At 50.6% G+C, this 18,893-nt stretch overlaps 5 protein-coding genes across 6 annotated transcripts in view; 2 read left to right on the top strand and 3 right to left on the bottom strand.

Moving 5' to 3' along the window:
- The first annotated feature begins 101 nt into the window (after nucleotides 1–101).
- Nucleotides 102–1,407, top strand: LOC131216689 (peroxisome assembly protein 12). The gene is made up of 4 exons (XM_058211245.1): nucleotides 102–231; nucleotides 298–791; nucleotides 868–1,089; nucleotides 1,154–1,407. Exons 1-4 carry the CDS (start codon nucleotides 112–114, stop codon nucleotides 1,272–1,274), a joined length of 957 nt encoding a protein of 318 aa, XP_058067228.1. The 5' UTR covers nucleotides 102–111; the 3' UTR covers nucleotides 1,275–1,407.
- A 327-nt stretch (nucleotides 1,408–1,734) lies between these two features.
- On the top strand, nucleotides 1,735–3,284 carry LOC131214383 (alcohol dehydrogenase class-3). The gene is made up of 2 exons (XM_058208796.1): nucleotides 1,735–1,941; nucleotides 2,009–3,284. Exons 1-2 carry the CDS (start codon nucleotides 1,921–1,923, stop codon nucleotides 3,119–3,121), a joined length of 1,134 nt encoding a protein of 377 aa, XP_058064779.1. The 5' UTR covers nucleotides 1,735–1,920; the 3' UTR covers nucleotides 3,122–3,284.
- Nucleotides 3,285–3,439: 155 nt separating this feature from the next.
- Nucleotides 3,440–5,492, bottom strand: LOC131216074 (zinc finger protein 271-like). Its single transcript, XM_058210478.1, has 2 exons — nucleotides 5,322–5,492; nucleotides 3,440–5,248 (listed from the first exon to the last, which is right to left on the bottom strand). The coding sequence occupies exons 1-2, from the start codon at nucleotides 5,490–5,492 to the stop codon at nucleotides 3,440–3,442; spliced, it is 1,980 nt and encodes a 659-aa protein (XP_058066461.1).
- A 530-nt stretch (nucleotides 5,493–6,022) lies between these two features.
- The window catches only part of LOC131216022 (small conductance calcium-activated potassium channel protein), a 92,384-nt gene continuing 79,513 nt past the window's right edge, over nucleotides 6,023–18,893 (bottom strand). Inside the window, exons 10-16 of the mRNA XM_058210423.1 lie at nucleotides 17,520–17,647; nucleotides 16,927–16,996; nucleotides 16,582–16,683; nucleotides 16,337–16,509; nucleotides 15,766–15,885; nucleotides 6,443–6,515; nucleotides 6,023–6,124 (exon numbers count right to left, since the gene is read on the bottom strand). Of these exons, the coding sequence (XP_058066406.1) occupies nucleotides 6,023–6,124; nucleotides 6,443–6,515; nucleotides 15,766–15,885; nucleotides 16,337–16,509; nucleotides 16,582–16,683; nucleotides 16,927–16,996; nucleotides 17,520–17,647 (768 nt within the window). The remainder of the gene's footprint in view (nucleotides 6,125–6,442; nucleotides 6,516–15,765; nucleotides 15,886–16,336; nucleotides 16,510–16,581; nucleotides 16,684–16,926; nucleotides 16,997–17,519; nucleotides 17,648–18,893) is intronic.
- Nucleotides 7,947–8,604, bottom strand: LOC131206136 (actin nucleation-promoting factor WAS-like). Of its 2 annotated transcripts, none has more exons than XM_058198561.1 (4): nucleotides 8,473–8,604; nucleotides 8,324–8,401; nucleotides 8,180–8,263; nucleotides 7,947–8,086 (listed from the first exon to the last, which is right to left on the bottom strand). In XM_058198561.1, the coding sequence occupies exons 1-4, from the start codon at nucleotides 8,569–8,571 to the stop codon at nucleotides 7,949–7,951; spliced, it is 399 nt and encodes a 132-aa protein (XP_058054544.1). In that variant the 5' UTR covers nucleotides 8,572–8,604; the 3' UTR covers nucleotides 7,947–7,948. The 2 variants fall into 2 exon arrangements, with proteins under 2 accessions (XP_058054544.1, XP_058054545.1); XM_058198562.1 differs by having other exon boundaries at nucleotides 7,949–8,086; nucleotides 8,156–8,263.

Genomic DNA, 18,893 nt, shown 5'->3' with positions numbered 1-18,893 from the left:
TTTGTGACCTTGATGACAAATTGCAAGCCTTTTCTTCGAAGGAGAATCGTAACTCCGGCCTGTTGTCAGTTGGCGCACCGAAGATGCGTGTTTGTAAACAAACGACTACCGATGGCGGCCAGAGGAGCACACATCACGCCGACCGTAGAAATCAAACCCTCGCTCTTCGAGGTGCTGGCGGCCGACTCTCTCAACCATACCTTTTATCCCGCCATTAAACGTGTGGTGGACGTAAGTAGCTATTTCCAAACCGATTCCCGCCGGACCTAAACCACTTGTTGTGTCTCCACCAAACAGTTTTTGGCGACAGTCAAACCGACGGTTTTCGGAGGGTTAGTGCGATACTACGATGAGCTGTACATGCTGTTCAATGGGCTGGTGCAGGGTTACTATCTCCAACGGCACGGAGGTTCCCTGGCCGAAGTGTTCTACGGTCTAACCCGCCAATCGGTCCGAAACAAGACGTTCACAGGGCGCGATCGCAATTGGTCGTTCGTGGTGCTGGTCGTCGTGCCATACGCGTTACGAATACTGGAGACCCGACTCAACCGGTGGAAAGATGACTGTGAAAATGGAAAAGCGGTAACGGCAGAGAAGCGGCTCGTAGTTCGGCTGATGCCCTACGTTAAAGCCGTACATGAAAGCCTTAAGCTAGTCCACTACGTAATGTATCTGGCTGGCGCTAGTGAGGTACATTCCCCTTCGCTACGCGTGCTTCGCCTTGCACTGACCTATCAAGCAGAGGAGGAAGACAGTTGGTCCTTCGCGGACGTTTTCCAGGGCAAGACAAGGTGAGAAATGGAACGGATTGTCACCGACGTGCGGGACAGATTTTGTCGGTGCGCTTCACATAATTTTCGTTGACAGAGTTGCCGTAATGCTAAGCACGGCACTGTTACGATGGTTGGAGCTGTCCGCTTTCTTCCTGCAATTCATCGAGTGGTGGCAAACGGAAGCTAACATTGGCGACCTGTCGAAGCTCCCGACTCCGGAAGCTCCCGAGTTGGACGTCAACGCTGCGAAGTACAGCAACGTGTGTCCGATTTGCCTCCAGAAGTACATCATTCCAACGGCTGTGTCGGTGTCGGGGTATGCATCCCGTTTTAGGAATCCACTTGTATCAACTAATTCATTCCAACTTCTTCCAATGTAGCTACGTGTACTGCTATCGATGCATCGTGACACATTTGCAGAAAGAAAGCAGGTGCCCGGTAACCAAGTACCCTGCCACCATCAACGATCTGATCCGGCTGTACATCGATGATAACGATTGAAGCTCTCGTGTTCAGTATTCAAATCAATATCATGGGAATGGGGACAATTTAGGGGAAACGAGTAGTTTTTTGTTTGGGAACGGCTAAGCAAAAGTAGCAAAGACTGAAATAGATGGAAATAGAGTGAAAAACATTTCACATTGTTTACATTATTGTTTACCATACACAAAGTGGGTTTTAAATATAATGTTGGATACAATAATTCTGCATTTTTACTCTCTACATGTCAACCGCGCAATGATAAGATAACGGGCTCCGCCTCGGCGGCACACAAAAAACCCAATGAGCTGTTATCCATAACCGCGTCATATCGTAGAATTTTCTTTTTTGTCACATTGTCCTCAGCTTTTACGAAACTTCCAGTAAAATAAAACCCACAGCCCACGAATGTTCAAATAATTTTAAGTTTTAAAGAAAAGCATGCTCTGCCGAAAACGAACCCGGTGAAAATGAGCAGTCTCTAAGCAAGTAAATAAAAAAACACCGGCGTTTTGCTAGTCACTCTGTCATCAAAGCAACGAGGGGCCAAATTGCACACGGCACCAACAATCAGCCGAAATCATTTGGCTTATCAGCGAAATCCCCCGGCAGAGCGATAGAACGCCAGAGAACCGCCGCTTTCTTACACGGAACGTTAAACCCCGAAATGGCACCAACTGCGGGTCAGGTGAGACAGGGTTAGAAATCGCCCTCCATATTAGATCGTTTCGTGTAACGTACGATTCCGTCCGTAGGTGATCAAATGCAAAGCGGCTGTTGCCTGGGAGCCGAAGAAGCCTCTCGTGATCGAAACGATCGAGGTTGCCCCTCCGAAGGCCGGCGAGGTGCGGCTGAAGGTAATCGCGTCGGGGGTGTGTCACACCGATGCGTACACTCTCGGCGGTCTGGATGCCGAAGGTGTGTTCCCGACAATTCTCGGCCACGAGGGGGCAGGTGTAGTGGAGAGTGTGGGCGAAGGTGTGACCAAGTTCCAGCCCGGGGATCATGTCATCCCGCTGTACATTCCACAATGCTACGAGTGCCGGTTCTGCAAAAGCCCCAAAACTAATCTGTGCCCGAAAGTGCGGGCCACGCAGGGCAAGGGCCTGATGCCGGACGGTACGAGCCGGTTCACGTGCAACGGTAAGCCGGTGTTCCACTTCATGGGCACGTCCACCTTCGCGGAGTACACGGTGGTGGCCGAGGTGTCGCTGGCGAAGATCGATCAGAGCGCTCCGCTGGATAAGGTGTGCCTGCTGGGATGCGGTATTCCGACTGGATACGGAGCGGCACTGAACACGGCCAAGGTGGAACCAGGCAGCTCGTGTGCGGTCTGGGGACTCGGAGCGGTGGGATTGGCCGTGGTGATGGGTTGCAAGGCAGCGGGTGCGACACGCATCATCGGCGTGGACATCAATCCGGAGAAGTTCGAAGTGGGCAAGCAGTTTGGGTGCACGGAGGTCATCAACCCGAACGATTACACGAACCCGATCCAGCAGGTGTTGGTCGAGAAGACGGACGGCGGGTTGGACTACACATTCGAGTGTGTCGGCAACGTGACCACAATGCGTGCGGCACTCGAATCGTGCATTCGTGGCTGGGGAGTGTCGGTGGTGGTCGGGGTGGCCGAGTCTGGCAAAGAGATCTCGACGCGCCCATTCCAGCTGGTGACCGGGCGCACCTGGAAGGGCACGGCTTTCGGTGGCTGGAAGAGCGTGGACGGTGTGCCGAAACTCGTCGACCAGTACCTCAAGCGGGAGCTGAAGGTGGACGAGTTCATCACCCACACGATGGCCTTGGAGAAGATCAACGAGGCGTTCACGCTGATGCACGAGGGTAAAAGCATCCGTTCCGTCGTTAAACTGTGAGTCGGTCTCGTGGCACCTTCCATAACGAATGAACCACGCCAAAGACTCGGCCCTTTGTTGTCCGTCGTCCGCAGTTCGTTCTCCGTATAGTCCACCCACCGGTCCTCAATAGCTGAAATCACGGTTGGTTCCAGCTGGATGGCCATTCAAGGAAATAAACATATCCATCACGTTTCTAATTGAGGGCTTCAAACATTTATTACAGTATGTGACAATCTAGCGCGCCGCATTTATGGTTCGGCCACGGGGTTTGGTTCGATTTCGGCTTTGACTATGCTATTTTTATTCTGTGTTCTTTAGGAGCGACTTCGAACTACGTTATGCCGTTTTGGGGTCGTCCTTAAGAGGTGGCGACGATCGGGAGTGCGTTTGTGCGTGCAGCTTTAAGTGTTGCTTGCGGACGAACGTTTTCGAGCAGATATCGCAGGCGTACGGCTTCAGTCCGGTGTGCAGTTGCCGGTGGCCGGCCAGGATACGTTCCGCCTTGAACAGCTTGTGACACACGTCGCACTCGAACTTGTTAACCTCCTCGTGCGTCGACATGTGATCGCGCAGATGGCTCGCCGTGCGGAACCGTTTGCTACACTGCCGGCACTCGTACGGCCGTTCGTCCGTATGGGTGCGGCCGTGAATGATGAGATCGCTCTTCTGGACGAAGCGCTTCGAGCAGACACAGCAAACGTACTTACGCTCGCGCAAATGATTCTTCACGTGCGTCTTGAGCGACTCGGTACTGCTGAAGCTCTTGGGACACCGGTCGCAGAAGAACTCGGCGGTCGTTTCCTCACCCGCCGGCTTGTAGTGTTTGCGCGAGATGTGCTTCGTGAGGCGGTGAAAATCGTCAAAAGTCTGCGAACAATCGTACGCACAGAAGTACGCCGTTTGGTGAAAGTAGAGGTGCTGCCGGATGAACATGGCGTCCGGGAAGTGGGCGCCGCAGATACCGCAGACGTGCACCTTTTCGAGCATATTCTCGCGCCACAGCAGGTCCACGTTCTGCGTGTGATCGTCCTCGACCTCGTGGGTCTGGCAGTGTAGGCGCATGTCCTCGAATGTGTCCTGATAGACGCAACAGCGCCCACAGCGAAACCTAGCATCCGTCCGCTTGAACGTCTTCAGCTTCGGCACGCAAATGTCCAGCCCGTTCTGGTAGAACGTTTCGTGTTTGAGCAGATCCTCGTGCACGGTGTACTCCTCCTGGGCGACGCTGGCGCAGGTCGTATCGAAGTGTTCCTCGAAGTGGCTCTGCGAGATGAACACGGTGAAGCATAAGCTGCACCGGAAGTAGTCGATCGACTCGAAGCACATTTCGAGCGTCTGCTTGTGGATGAGAAAGTGCCTCACAAAGGTGGTCGCCCGTGACGTGAAGTCACAGTAGGTGCAAGAGTCGTGCGGTTCTCGCTTCACAGCGGACCAACTTTTGTTCCTGAACGACCCAAAGGACCCAGTCACGTTTTCGTCGGAGCTTTCCTTTCCATTTTCGCCCTTCAACTGGCTGGGGCCGACTTTCTCGACAACACTCAGTGCGAGACATTCGTCGGTTTCAGGCTCTTCGCTGACCAGTTGAATCTCGTACTCGTCATGATCGAACGATCCGCTTTTTGTGCTAAGTGCTTCGACGAGAGCTTGTTCGTTGTCTGTCTTCGAATCTCCTTCGTTCTGGTCTCCCTCCTCCTCCTCGTCCTCATCCTGTTCCATTACGGTGACCCTTATTTCGCTGCTCGATTCCCCGCATCGCAAATTCATAAGGTGCGACGACACCCCTTTTTTCGAAGCTGGCGGCGGTGTCGTTCCCCGCTTATTTTCAATTTCTCGCGGTGATACCAGCGATGACCTAGGAGTCGGTTCTATGGGGTCACACTGTGTGCCTGTCTCGACCGTTTTCGGTTGCGGTGGTTCTGCCGCTTCGATTGCATCCGTTTGTACCTCGACGTTGCGCGTGTCGATCTTCTTCGGTGGCTCCGCCTTGACGATGACGTTCGAGGCTTCCGCCGGTTTGGCGACTCCGAAAATATCGTACAGTAGTTCCACCGAATTGCGTACCTTGGACACGTACACGTACAGATCGCGTACCTTGGCTTTACATTCGATGCACACGTTGTTCGGCAGTTTCTCATCCTTTACGAACTGTGAACGGTGTAGAGAATGGGGGGTAACAAATTAGTAAATTTGTCGCGCTTTTCGACACGAACGGCCCTACCTTGGCCCCGATCACGAGCTCGAGCACTTTCGGGAAGGGCACTATTTTGCCGTCGAGAATTTCGCTACAAAATATTGGCTTCAACTGCGACCGGTCCGGTACCGCAGCCAGACAGGTGCGGCACAGTTCCTCCGGCGTGACCGACAGTTCCAGGGCCTCTTTCGATTCCATATTCGTCCGGATTCTGGAGCCGTGTGGGAAACTATTTTTAAACACCGTTTAAACAATGAATCGATGGCCAGAAGAATATGCGAATAACGATTGTCGTTAGCGCAGCTTTGTTTTGATCCAGAGTGCAACCAGTGCCAATGATAGGCAGCGTCCGCAAAGGCGTCAAACGCGGCCAGAAAGCGTTAGACGCGTCGCGTTTATACGTGTGGGCTGAAAGTTCTCATGCTCGTTCGAAATGGAGCGGCTAAAGCGCAGCAGCTAGTAGCTATAATTTCATCCGAAAGGAAGATCTTTTCAAAAAAATCCCCGTGGTGCGGATAGTTTTTCCCTACCAAGTGAAGATTTTGGTTTGCTGTTTAAAAAGAAACATTGACATTGGTTTGCTTACGATAACCCTAACCCTTGTGCTCCTACCGATATGTCAAAGACCGTAAACAATCAACAAACACAAACAATCCATCAAGGTAAACTGCGCCGGTTTGTTTCGCGGTTCGTGCCAATAACTGGCGGTTAAAATGAATGAAATTAACTTAGATATCAATCTGGAGAATGTTTGCCGCATCTGCCTCTCGGAGACCGATCCCAGTTTGATGTTGTTTCACCTCTTCACTGTTGCCATTGTGGACGGAACGCTAGTGACCGTATCGGCGGTTATGGAAGATTGTATGGATTTGCGGGTGAGTTTGGGTCGGTATTCGCTCCACCGGGATTTACCTTAACTTTTCCCGACTTACCCCCCGAAAGGTCCCAAACGATGGCAGTGTACCGGACAAAATATGCCAAACGTGTCGGTCTCAAATGTTTCAGTTTTACGTATTCAAACAAAAATGCCACCGCACGGATAGGGTGCTTCGATCGATTCGCTTGCTGAGGACCAACCCCAATGAAAGCCCACAGCGTGACCCGAACGAAGTTGGTGGACAGTCCGATGATGAGGCTACCCCACAGACTGTCTCAGTTTCGTGCGCATTGCTACACGATAAGGCACCAGAAGCGCACGTCAAGGATGAACTCATCGAAGAGCTGATTGTTTCACCGGCGTCGGTTGAGCAGGCCCTGGAAAGCCCGATCGCAGAGGAGAGCTTGGAACAAACAGATCGACTCGATAGCTCCAGCCCGAAATCGGATTCCGGTGCAAATGATGAACCCGAACCCGATGAGGACGAACCCGAAAGTAAAACTGCCACGAAAAAGAGTAACCAAACCGTACGGTTTTCCGTAAGACAGCTGACGCCCGCCGAAGCAAGCTGTATCGAGTGTAAAATCTGCGGAAAGAAAACGCTCAACCAATCGCGCCTTACGAGACACCTCAAGCTACACACCGATTCTAGCGTAGTGCTGGAACACATGCGGTTCTACTCGTGCACCGTGTGCCATTCACTATTTCTCAGTGAGCAACAGCTGGCCGAGCACCAGCCCCTGTGTACCAGCTCGTCCGCGGGCTGCGACGAGGAGCGCCGTGCGGATGGAGGCCTTTGCGGTGTGTGCAACGCTTGGTACGACAGCAGCCAGCATCTGAAGCAGCACCTTGTGAGTCACTTGCAGCGGTTTCCCTGCCCCTTCGAGGGATGCGGCTGCGTGTACGTATCACTGGCGAGGCTAAGCGTGCATGTCTCCAGCAAACATCTGCACCCTGACGGCACCGTTTGTCCCCACTGTCACGAGGACATCGGTGCGGGCGACATGAAGCAACACGTGCGGTTGGTTTGTAAAGGGAAGCTGTTTGCCTGCAAGCACTGCGGTGAGTTGCCCCACCCGGTTCCGGTCATGTTTCACGTGGTCATCTTTCGTTGTGCTTCCAGACAAAAAGTTTCTCACTTCGCGGGCCCTGGCGCATCATCTAAAGAGTCTGGCACAGAGCTTCCAGTGTACGCAGTGTGGCAAATTATACAACACGCAAGCCGCCTTGCGTTTGCACGAACGTAAGTGACATCCGGGAGAAGGAAATAAGTTCCCTACGCCTTAATTGGACCTCCGTTTCCAGGAAGCCACACCGGGGAGCGCCCGTACGTGTGTGCCGTCTGCAACAAGTCGTACAAAACGGCCAGCTTACGGACCGCCCACATGGAATCGCACATCGAGGGCAAAACGTTCGAGTGTAGCATCTGTGGCAAGTTTCTGCAGACACGCATCTGCTACCGGAACCACATCCGACGGCACCGAGAGGAACGCTGCCACGGGTGCGATGTGTGCGAGAAGCAGTACTACACCAAGTACAGCCTCCGGGTGCACCAGGAAATGGTGCACAAGCGGAAACGATCGGCTCAGGTCGACGACGACTAATCGGCCATTCGGGATGGAAATAAAAAATACCGAAAGAAGCGGACTGCTGGTGTTTTCTTGTTGCTTGCGTGATTTTTGCCTTTTTATTCCATTGTAGTACATGTTGATTGCAGCACGCTCTATTCCCGATTCGTTTTTTTGCGTTGACCCTTTATTTTATCCACTGGCACAGTTTATCCAGTTTTACTGGGAAACTTGCCCCCGGTCCCTTTGGCGGCCCGCTTTTCACGCCGTCCGTGCGAAGTAGTTTGAGCGAAGGTCGGAAGATCGTTTGCCTGCCCCGAGGGCGTTTCCGTGTCCCGGCGGGCTCGCTGTAAGTGGAAGCAACGGTAGAGAGAAGAATACGGGTTGGATTGTTCGGAATGCGAGATGTGGTATACATAGTGTGCCGGCGTGATTCAGACCATCGACGGCATCGGCGGCGGGCCTTCGGGCGGTGGTGGCATCTTTCCTTGGTCGGGAAAGTCCGGCGGTGCTTGACGTACCACCTGTGGGATTTACGGGATAGACTCACTACGGTTCATCGGAAGTTTCGGCTGGTAACTTACACGGCTCTGCGCCATATTGGGCGGCCTGGGGAAATCGCCCGGTCCGGGCATGTTCGGAATTTGCGGAACTTGAGCCACCTGCAGATGTGATAGAGTGATACGAATTAGCGACACCAGGTTGTGGTTCACAGTCACAGTCCGCCACAGACCCCGGTGGGCTCTCCCGACAGCGGTGAGGCCCGTGACTGGCCCAGAATGCACAGCAGCACCCCAACGACGAGCACAATCAGTGGCGTAGACGTAGCCATACTAAGAACGGTAGTAACAGGTAGCAAAACCCAAATACTTCTACTTACCATTCGGATCATTGGCGCCTTTTTATACCGGCCGCCGGTCGGGTTCGGCCATTATCAGATTGTCACCTCCGATACGACCAATTGGAAGCGTAATTAACGAGCGTAAATCATCTCCCGTTGTGTCCGGGGTGCTGTCACCGGTTTCGTGTCGATCTCGATTGTCCGTCCCCGTCCCCGTACCCCCCGTCCGTTGGGGGCAGATCCGAAACCGGACATGGCTGATTTGCGTTTGTTTTTCCGACCCGCTGATCTGCCGGGTGGTAATGTACACAAACCATAATTTTCTTTCCGCGACATTCGCCGCGATCGGCAATCGGCCGTTGCGTGCGACGAAACACCCACCGACGAGAGGCGAGGCCACAGTGATCGGGGCCGACAGCAAAAATAAAAAACATGGACACCACTCGCGGGAAACGTCTATTGAAATTTTATAATAATTTATTTCCTTTTTTTATTAGAACTATTTAACAATATATACAGTAGGCAATAAAGGTCATTAAAGGTAAATCTTTCGCTACACGTAACGGAAACACGTAACGCAAAAACCGACAATTGAATCTCTGCTTTTGGAACTACTAAACACAAGACACGTAAGAACACCCGTCGTCGAGCGGATAGTCGCGGGTGGTGGCGTGGCGTTGTTGGGCCGGGTGGATGTTGGACCGCGACGCCACGCGTTCGTAGCATACGATTACATATGCGTATTGGCGGTTCAGTTAGAGTTATTCATATGGTTTTCGTTTAAATGGGTTTGGTTGCAATGGTTCACTAGAGTACGCTATTTGATAAGTGTTCTGTTTGTTTGTTCTGCGTTGTCAGCGTTTCGTTTTGTCTGTGATTTGGTTTGTTTTTTGGTGTCCCCATATTTATATTTATAAGTATGTACAATATGACAGAGGGAAATCTAGAATTTCCGTACTTTCCTTGTTCTGCTTTGTGGTTTTCAGATAACCGTTTGCCGTTTTGTTCACTTTCCGGTTGTTCGCTCCATTCCTCTTTCCCACGCGAGTCGGTTACGGAGTTGGAGTAAAACTAGATTTTCACACTAATTTACCTGCTATGCTAGTGCTGCTTTTAGTAGTTTAAGAGTTTCTTTTTAAATGTTTTGTTAATCTTTTTTGTTTCTTCGTTACTTTGCTAAGCTTACTAAGAGTGTCTTTATTTGTTTGCTAAACTTTGAATTTCATCTCATTGAATTTTCGTTTACAGTCATCGTCGATCGTCACCCTCGGCTCTGCTTCCCTCCTATGTTGCGCTTTTGTTTTCGATTTATTATCATTTAGTTTTTATTATTTTCAAATACCATTTCCTACTTGATCTTCCGTGGAGCAGCACCGTTCTCGTATGCTCTATCTCAGAGCTGGCTTACCTTTTCCCGCGGTTTAAGGGCTAAATAGAGAAATGGTTTACTTTTTACTGCCATCCCTAGAGTCACACCTTAGCCGTCTTCCCGTCACGCGATTCTTTTTCTGTATCGGTTTGCTACGTTTCTGAGCACTTTCTACTACTCGCAGATTTGGAAACGGCTGGAGGCCAACTGGAGGGGAGCCGCGTCCCCGAAACGTGCTGAACATAGTGAACCTGCTACGCTGCTTACAACCTACGAAACGATGACTAAGGGATCGATGAGACAAGTAACGGAGAAATCTAAATTAAGACCACTACATCACTATATGCTTCCTGAATCAATGGCAAATATGGTTAAGTACAAAATTTACGCTAATTATACGTTACACGTTACGTTTCCCACGTTACTGCGGCTTCCTAGTACGCCGACGACAGTCATTAGAAAATGGTCGAGTTCGATTCTTTCGGCTATCTTATAGACGCCCGGGCCCCCCACCACAAACTGTATCGTTCTGGCCATCTGGTCATCACTGTGGAGCCATTTCCGGGTGTTAGGATAGGGTAGGTGTTGGCCGTTGGCGGCTTTACTCTAGTTGTTGTAGTTTGTTTTAACTTCTTATCATCATTATCATTGTGAATTAGAAACGCTCACGCCGGATAGGTCAACATCTACGCGTAAATCGGAGAAAGGGCTAAGGTTTTAATGTTTTCGTTTTACGTTTTGGTTTTTATTTATGTCTAAAGAGATGGTCTTCATACGTGGTTTAGGTAGGTTGGAGGAGCGTAGTTGGGTAGCGAGCGACAGAGAGAAAGAGAGAGAGAAAGGGGTCAAAAACGATCGTTTGGAATCCACTTAGCGCAGTAACAAGTTGCGTAAAACGGTTGAACTAGAAAATGCGAAGATGGGTTATTAAATGGTTCCGTGCTTGGCCACCCATTTAGTCCGCGCACGCTCAACACTAACGAACGAGAGCATTGTGTGAAGATAGTAATTTGGGATTCGGGTTTTACGCTTAATCTTATACCAACTTCCGTTTCCGCTTCCGCTCGAGCTGGTGGTTAAACTGAAACTCTGCCAAACGGGTTTTGAAAATAAAGCGTTCGGTAAGCTTAGCAAGTCCAGTGAGTAAGTGAAGAGCACAGAAACAAGGAAAGGGCCTAAAGGGACAAACTGGGGAACTCGAACGGTGGACATTGGTATAAGTATTATATTTCATATTTCCAGTCGCGTTTTCTGGGCCGTTCGCGGCGCTCTCTCTCTCTTTCTTCCGACACATGAACCGGGACCCGTTTTATTCTCTCTCTCTGTTGTTGTAGCTACATGTTTTTAAGATAAGTTAAAAAGGTTGGTTGTATATATATGTTTGTCTTAAAATTTGAGAATTAGGTCAACAGCGTTCCACCGTTTGGTTGGTTGGTTTGTTATTTGTTAGTTTTCCAGTTCCCGCTTCGGGTTGTTTTTAAATTTTTAACATTTCTATGCGCGAAAGTTAGACTTTCTTCTTCGCCCGCCTCGACGTCTGGTGTGCGACATTTTATATGTTTCAGAACTTTAATGCCCCTTGTGCTCTTGCTTTGGCCCTTGCCACCGTACTTCGTATCGTATTTCCTATCGCTTTCGATAATTCAGTGTCATTATGCGTGTGTTTCTTTTTAATGTTATAGCTTCTCGTCTAATGAGTTAATGGTAAACACGGTAAGGCTACTTCATCGTTACTTTTTCAATAAAAAATCCAATTCGACTGCGATCGTTTACGATCGATTGGCGCTACGATTTTGGTGAGATTGAGAGTGCCAAATGTTCCACGCTGGTCGTTCGAAGTTTTGCTACGAATCTGTGGCCTCTCGGTGCGTCTGTGTTTGTGTGGGTTCTTTATCAATACTCTTATCACGTTACGCGATACCACACGCCATATTATCGTGTTTGCGTTGTGGCATCCAGGATTCGTCCAGGAACTCGCTCTCCCGTTTTGCTAGTAGAAGAGTGAAGTAACGCAGTACAACGCTCTAGACGCACCGCCCTTCAGCGCACCGAAGGCAAGACATTTTAAAACGATTTCTGAAACCAGAACTGAAGCGGCACGAAACCAAACCACACACGCCGTTCGCGGGCGCTGAGCTTACACGTGGCCTATATTCTTCGGTTTTTTTCACGTTCCTAGCTCACTGTTGATTTGTTACTAATTCGTTGCGTGTTTTACGGGGCTAGGTTGGTTGGTTTGGTTCCAGAATCAGCTGCTGTTCGGGGTGTTGTTGGTGTTTCCTTGTTTTCTGCTTTTGGGGAGCTTAGCCAGAACATAAATTCTCTGTTGTGTCCCTTCGTATCTTGCTCTAAACGACTAGTGCTGCCTGGCTGGGTGTCGGTGTGTTTGGGTTCCCATCTTTTGAGTGCCGTATTAGTACTATTATGAAGGTGGCTGCTTACTGGCTATCACTTGGATTCAGGAGTATTTAAATTACCTCGGCTGTTGCTGCTGCCCATCTCTTTCGCCCTTAAACGTAAACTTATTGAATATTTAATCTTTTTTCTTCAGGAACGACCTAGTTTCTGTATTTTCCTCTTTCCTCCCCTCACTATTTACTTAATTACCGCACTTTTGAAAACAAACCACCGGGGAGCACTTTACTTAGGCACAGGAAAAGGCAAGAAAGTAGAAAGGTACTACGGTGCCGGGATGGGTGAAAACAACAGAACAAGAAGTAGGGATTATGGGGAAGGGTTCAATTACGGAACAAAACAGAGCGAGTTGGTAGAAACTGCCGTACGACAACGTATGAATGATTCTAGAGCCCAACGTTTGGACCAGGATAAAGTCCGGTGTAAGAAAACGGTGCGTTCGCTCGATGCCAACGGTTGGTCGTCTTCGAAAAGGGGTACATTGATTCCTCCGTTACGTTATTTAAAGCAATATTACCAAGACTTTTCTCATCGTCGTTTTTATATGAGCTTCTCTCTCTTCTTTCGATTTAAACATTTACTATGGCACCCTACGGTGGTCCAACGACAGATAGTGTCGGATAGTGTTTTACTATACACGGCCAAACGCGTACTCATGAGCAATGGGTAGCTGCTTGTTGCTGCTGCAATGTGGGGGGATGTTTAATGTGGAAACCGCTTGACCGGTACCGGGCTACTAACGCGATCACTCTCGGAGCACCCACTGGGAGGGCCCTCGTAAGAAGTTGGCGTACCCGGGATACCGTACACGCTACAGTCGGTGAAGAATATTTGTTTTTGAGTTTGGGAGGGACATTATCTAATGCCCTATCCGATATCTTATTGAGCTAATTATCTGGCTTACGTACTAAGTATGGTGGTAGGTAATAAGAGAGACATAGAGACAGGAGAGAGAGAGAATGAGAGAGAGAGAGAGAGAGAGAGTGATCACTTGTTACTACTGCTGCCGCGCGCCTCGTGCGTCAAACCTCCCCGGTACCTTTCCTGATCCTGCTGGTCCTACGAAATGCCTGACCGTGCCTTCCGTACCGATCGAAAAGATCCGAACCAAGCAGCACAAAAAGCATAAAATGTCTCGTTTTTTCGATTTACAAAGCTAAAGCCTTTTTTACCTCAATTTGTTCGTTTCTTGCACAGCCTGCAATGCGTTTGTGTACTCATCTTGCGTTTGACGAAACAAAACACCATTTGGAGAATCGAGTTTACGAAGGATCGTTACCCAAGAGAGTGGTTGCTTTCGGTTGTTTCGGTTTCTTTATGCAAGGCACTTAAATCAGAAAAGGGAGGAGTTGATTTCCGTTGAGAACAGAACAGACAGTGGGAAGAAGCTAGCAGTGAGCAGTTAAGGGACATCGGAATAGTTCAAAAGGCAGAGGGGCAGAAGAAATTCCTTCGAAGAACCGCTGTTTTGTTTTGCTCGCTAATGTGCGCTTTCAAGGGGCAAGCAACACAAATAAGACGCTACATCGCGGGCCTAGGGCACCGCACTTCCTAACGATTTCGAATCTGCTACTAAACTACACAAATCTTGCCGGGCTTTCGGCTTCAAATTGGAAAATATTTTTCTCTCGGCTAAAATACGGTTACGGATACTCTTTTGCGCTGCTTCACTACGGAGTCGGTTATCACATTACGCAAGGTGTGTGTGCTAGTCCGGACTAGACCCGTTCTTAAGACTGATATTGATCAACACGCTAGCAAACATGGATTTGGTTCAGATTGGACTGAAGCTAAAGCTTAACCGGATTGGTGCATGGTCGTTTGCCATCTCTTTTGGGCCGAGTGCCCCCCCTTCAGATGGGCTTTCTTTTACTTGAAAACTATGCTACGCTTATGCCGCTCTCTAGCTGAATTGTGTGGGCTTTGCTTCTTTCAGTGGCGTGCCGATCTTTACTCTCGATTTGATGTGTTCAGAAGAAAACATGCAGAGATCGCAAAGTTGGGATACCAAACTTTTGCTTGTTGCGATCAGCCACGAAACGTAGGATCGTCCGGGAAATGATAGGGGCTATGCGGATGGACCTCATATCAGTGATTAGTTCTAACAATTAAATTAACAACAAAAAGATGGATGCACGTGAAGGCCTTGCCACACTAAGAAATGCTTCGGAAGATCTAGCGAAGTCCTGATCTACGATTTTGCGATCGCTTAAACTAGAAGAAGTTCGAACAACAGACCTCGACCTGGCACAGTTCTTGATGTTCACCGCTTGTATCACCTGCCACCTGCAGCTTCGCTACAGTTCTCTCTGCCTCCGGTCCACCTCCCAAAAGACCCATGACTTACACTACTACGAGCTATTGTGTTCTATCATATCCTTGTGTTGTGTGGCTGTAAAACTCTTCCCCATAAACGCTCTCCCGTGGACCGGCTTCGAGGGATGTCTTTTAGCCTCGGTTTCGGCATACCCTACCGACACGAAACCGTGTTCCCTCGGTCTCCTCCCACCCGGTAACCGAGTGGCCACCGGGAATCCAAGAGAATCTAAGGACCTTCCACTACTCTGACGACTAGGGGAGCAGTGAACGATCGTGTCTAGACTAAATTGGGGCACTAGAATTGGCTACTCGCCTACAACAGATCGGTCAGAGAACAAATAATTGGAGGTAACTCGGCTATTCCGAGGCTACACAAGACGAGCTTAACCTAGGGTTTTGCTATCGTTAAACAAGATACGCTTTCAGCTACATCCGTTCGATTCGATTCCCATCAACCTCCATCCATCTGTGGCGCTTGGTGTGCGTTGTGGTGCTAGCTCATCGTCGGATTGGACCGACCGTGGCGCTGACGAACCCGATCATCCTCTTACACCTCTACTTAATGCCGTAAAGCTTGGTAGTCCGCCCTCCTGCTACTAGTCTAGTGTTTTTACTCCTAAATAGTCTTTTTTGTTGTGTATGTGTTGTTGTTGTTCCTGACCACCCTGGGCCACTAGCGACGCGTCCCCTTCTAGAAGCGTGTGGCACGTTCCCGTTGTTTGGTAAACTTGCTGCCGGCCGCCGGTCCCGGAGTTCCGCCAGTGAGACTGCTGGCCGAGGACGAGCAGAGGAACAGATCGAAGGAGAAGGATTCGGACGTGAGTGGTGCCGTAGTGGTGGTCGGTGCCGGTGGCGTGTAGTTCGCGGTGCGCTCGTTGGGCTCGATTCAGCTGCTGGTCCGGTGGCACCCATGGGATGTGTCGCCGGCGGAGGACGCGGTGCCGTGGTGGCCAATACTGCCTGCAGCAAAGGCCGGCGCCACCGGACCGTACTGCTGCAGGCTACTGCCGCCTCCGCCGCCCACATTATTGGCTACCGTGGAGGACGTGGCACCGTGCTGGCCCACTAGCGCCACCGCCGACGAGGTGGTCGGCGGTGGCAGCAACGTTTCCGGCACCAAGTGTGGCGTGCGGCTCGAGATGGGCGGCAGGATCGGGCTGGCCGGCCACGGGTAGGCCGGCGTCGAGGTCGACGGGACGCTCCTAAAAGAGAAACTGGTTTACGAAACCTTGATGAGCAACACACAAAACACCGAACATCGACTTGGAAGCGGGGAACGAGGGGCCCGTCGGTTGCGGTCGGGGTCGGTGCCGAGCTCTGTGGCACTGGCCGTTGGATTGGTAGGTGGTAGTGGTGTTAGTGTCGTGTATGGGTGCTGTCGGAGTGTGATCGGCTGGATCGGCCCCCAACCGACAATGGACCTTCAGGGCCAGGGCCTGCACTTCCGTTCTGACACTTCCAACCCGGTATTCGGTCCGCCACCGAACCGTGCACGACGACGATGGCGGTGCTGGTGGAGCGACGGTCTTTACTTTTTCATGGTTCATGGTTGGGATGGTTTTTGGAGCACACACAAACACACAGACGGCGGGCTGGGGCCGGGCCGGGAAGGTCTACGAAAAGAGGAAACTTTTGCGGCATGCTTCACGGTACCTGGAGTGGGGCAGCATGAGCGGCGAGCCGAGGGGCGGCGCTGGCGTCGGCAGACCGGAGGACGAGCCGGTGACCGCGGCGTCCGGGTGCAGGAAGTTGCGCCGCTGATCTACGCGCTCCTGGTGCTGCGTCAGGCAGCGCGTCAGCACCTCGGGAAGATTCTCGATTTGCGTCTGCAACGGGACCGGGGAGACACTCGGCGTGGTTAGAGTTCTGTGGCGGGGGGGCTCGGGGGCCACTCGTACCTGTAGTGATGCCAGCTTGTCCTCCAGGCTCGTGATGCGCTCCTCCAGCGTGTCCTGCCGGGTCGACATGTCCGAAACGATCTCGTACACCGTGTTCTGTGTCTGGGGAGGGGGAAATAAACACGGTTCCATTAGCGGTGAGCAAGAATCGGCGAATATTACTTCTTGATTTCGATGTAAATAAAAAATCAATGACAGTTTGATCGTTCACCGAAGTCACAGCATTTGCTGTCAATTAGTCCGCCTACTTAGTGATTCGATATCTGTCACCGAAAAATCCGTTACGACCGCCTGCGATTGAATGCTAATGAGGTCACGGATTCGCGAAGCAAAACGCCGGCTTACCTTTGCCATGTCGGTGATGGTGTTGGCATTGTCCATCAGCTTACGCTGGTCCATCTTCACTTTGCGAAGTCTGCCAAATGGAAAGAGGATTGAAAGGAAAATATACTAAAATGATTGACGATTGACTGTCTCCGGGCCCCGTCAATTATTGTCCGTGAACCGAGATGGAAATCAGTTTTTTCTGATTCCCTTTTGAATGGAAGAATAATGCACCGGAAGTCAGATCCGGTACCCGGGGCAACACTTCTGCTTTCGAGTGTGGTTTTTCTCCCGATGGGGACGGTCATGACGGTTTGACGTCGGTTTGATAGCAGTGGACCGGAAGTGCATAACAATTGCAGTTCGCCCGGGGCAATCGGGCTAATCAACGGAATCGTCACCACAAGGGCGATGATGTTGTTGTGGGCACAAGTTTGTTGCCCGCAGATTCTAGTCCTGTGCCGTCCGGAGCGTAGTGCTTCGGGGTCTACCGGGGGCCGAGAAAGATGCTTACCGCAAACACGCAATCTGTTTATGAGATTAATGTTTGTCCCGGGCGGCCAACGCCTCCGGGGTGAGGTTGCCACTGGCCCACTGTGTTCGATTTTACTTACGCGTAGATGGCAAGCAGAAACTTTCTCTGGTGCGTCCGGACCCGGCCCGGATTCACTCGCTTCACCAGCCGGGTGTGTTTGTAGATGAGCCAGGTCTCCCGTAGCACGTTGGCGGCTGCATTTTTTAGCTGACAAACGGGAGGGAGGGAGCGAAAAGAAACAGGAAACATTGAAGCATTGTTAAATGACTGCACTGGCCGATTGAAAGCAGCATAAATTCCCGGAGGACAACATGAAAGGCCGTAGAAACGATCTAAACCCCGATCTCTGCTCCCGGGGGGAGTTCAACCGCAATGATGATGTTTTGCGAATGCCCTGAAGGTACGACTTTCTTGAGATGTTTTACGAAGAAAATATCGGTCTCATTAAAAACCACTCTGTGGACTTGCTACTCTTCCTCGTGTTCACTTCCTCGGAAGGGATGAAGAGAAAATGAGGAACTTTAATCTAATTGCCGTTCCGATTGGTCCCTAAGTTTTCGCCACAATATATTCTCATAAAATGGAACGATTTCGGTCCCAAAAATGATTTCATTATGTTTACTGTCCAGCCATAAACCCACTTAAGCTGTTGACTCACGTTGATCACGCTCCCATCCACCGGGCTGAATTGTACCTCTCCAAAACTCGGTGGCCTGCCCACGCAAAGAAGTCCGTCGGAAAAGTGCCCAACTCGACAAACAAACAGACAGACAGCCAGCGTTCCGGGGGGTTCCGAAGATGTATGGCCAAGAAATCAAGGAACCATTCAAGGTTCGGTTCGGCCAACGGACGTCCCATTAAACGGAACGTTCGGGCGATGATAGGAATCGGCCGTGGAAATGAAATGGCCGTCGCCGGTGATCCGGTGATAAGTTTATAATGAAGTGGAAACCCCCTGCTGGTGCCTGCATTTCGTTACTATCCTGCGAGGTGGATTAGTGAGGCTCGGGAGGGATCGGGCTGATGATGACACCCGACCATCGTTAGGTCGTTGTTGCGGTACAAATGGATTCGGTCCCGGGGAACGGGGTACGATGGTGTTTACCGACAGGACCACAAGTCACCGATTTCCGTTCCGTGGGCCAACGGGGTTCAACTCCCACAGCGGTAATTATTGTGCCGCAGAATGAATGGGGCTGTAATTTTTCTTCGACTATACTGCTGCTTTTTTCTTCGGTCGCTCCCCGGGTCGGTAGTCAAGATGTCGCCGGTCGTTTGTCCTGTCCGGTATCTGATCGTCCCGATGCAGGACCTTTACGACGCCGGTTGGCAAAATATTATTAATCAAAGTGGAACTCACACCTTCTCTGCTACTCTCTACTTCCTATCGAGAGGCTCGTAAGGAAGCTTTGTAGTTCCTGTCTCCCATTTGAATTAAATAAAAAATTGTTGT

The sequence above is a fragment of the Anopheles bellator genome, chromosome 1 (assembly GCF_943735745.2).
Source record: "Anopheles bellator chromosome 1, idAnoBellAS_SP24_06.2, whole genome shotgun sequence".
In the NCBI taxonomy this organism is placed as follows: Eukaryota; Metazoa; Arthropoda; class Insecta; order Diptera; family Culicidae; genus Anopheles; species Anopheles bellator.
This window is presented reverse-complemented; position numbering and strand designations above follow the sequence as displayed.

Bases quoted from the DNA above. Each gene is read 5' to 3' on its own strand.
- LOC131206136 (XM_058198561.1), bottom strand. From the start codon at position 8,571: ATGGCTACGTCTACGCCACTGATTGTGCTCGTCGTTGGGGTGCTGCTG. The intron at 8,264-8,323 runs GTAAGTTACCAG...TAAATCCCACAG, and splicing joins CCAATATGGCGCAGAGCCGT to GTGGTACGTCAAGCACCGCC. The intron at 8,087-8,179 runs GTCTGAATCACG...TTCCACTTACAG, and splicing joins CGCCGCCGATGCCGTCGATG to CGAGCCCGCCGGGACACGGA.
- LOC131214383 (XM_058208796.1), top strand. From the start codon at position 1,921: ATGGCACCAACTGCGGGTCAG. The intron at 1,942-2,008 runs GTGAGACAGGGT...TTCCGTCCGTAG, and splicing joins TGGCACCAACTGCGGGTCAG to GTGATCAAATGCAAAGCGGC.
- LOC131216074 (XM_058210478.1), bottom strand. From the start codon at position 5,492: ATGGAATCGAAAGAGGCCCTGGAACTGTCGGTCACGCCGGAGGAACTG. The intron at 5,249-5,321 runs GTAGGGCCGTTC...CACCGTTCACAG, and splicing joins AGCTCGTGATCGGGGCCAAG to TTCGTAAAGGATGAGAAACT.
- LOC131216689 (XM_058211245.1), top strand. From the start codon at position 112: ATGGCGGCCAGAGGAGCACACATCACGCCGACCGTAGAAATCAAACCC. The intron at 232-297 runs GTAAGTAGCTAT...TCCACCAAACAG, and splicing joins CCATTAAACGTGTGGTGGAC to TTTTTGGCGACAGTCAAACC. The intron at 1,090-1,153 runs GTATGCATCCCG...CTTCCAATGTAG, and splicing joins ACGGCTGTGTCGGTGTCGGG to CTACGTGTACTGCTATCGAT.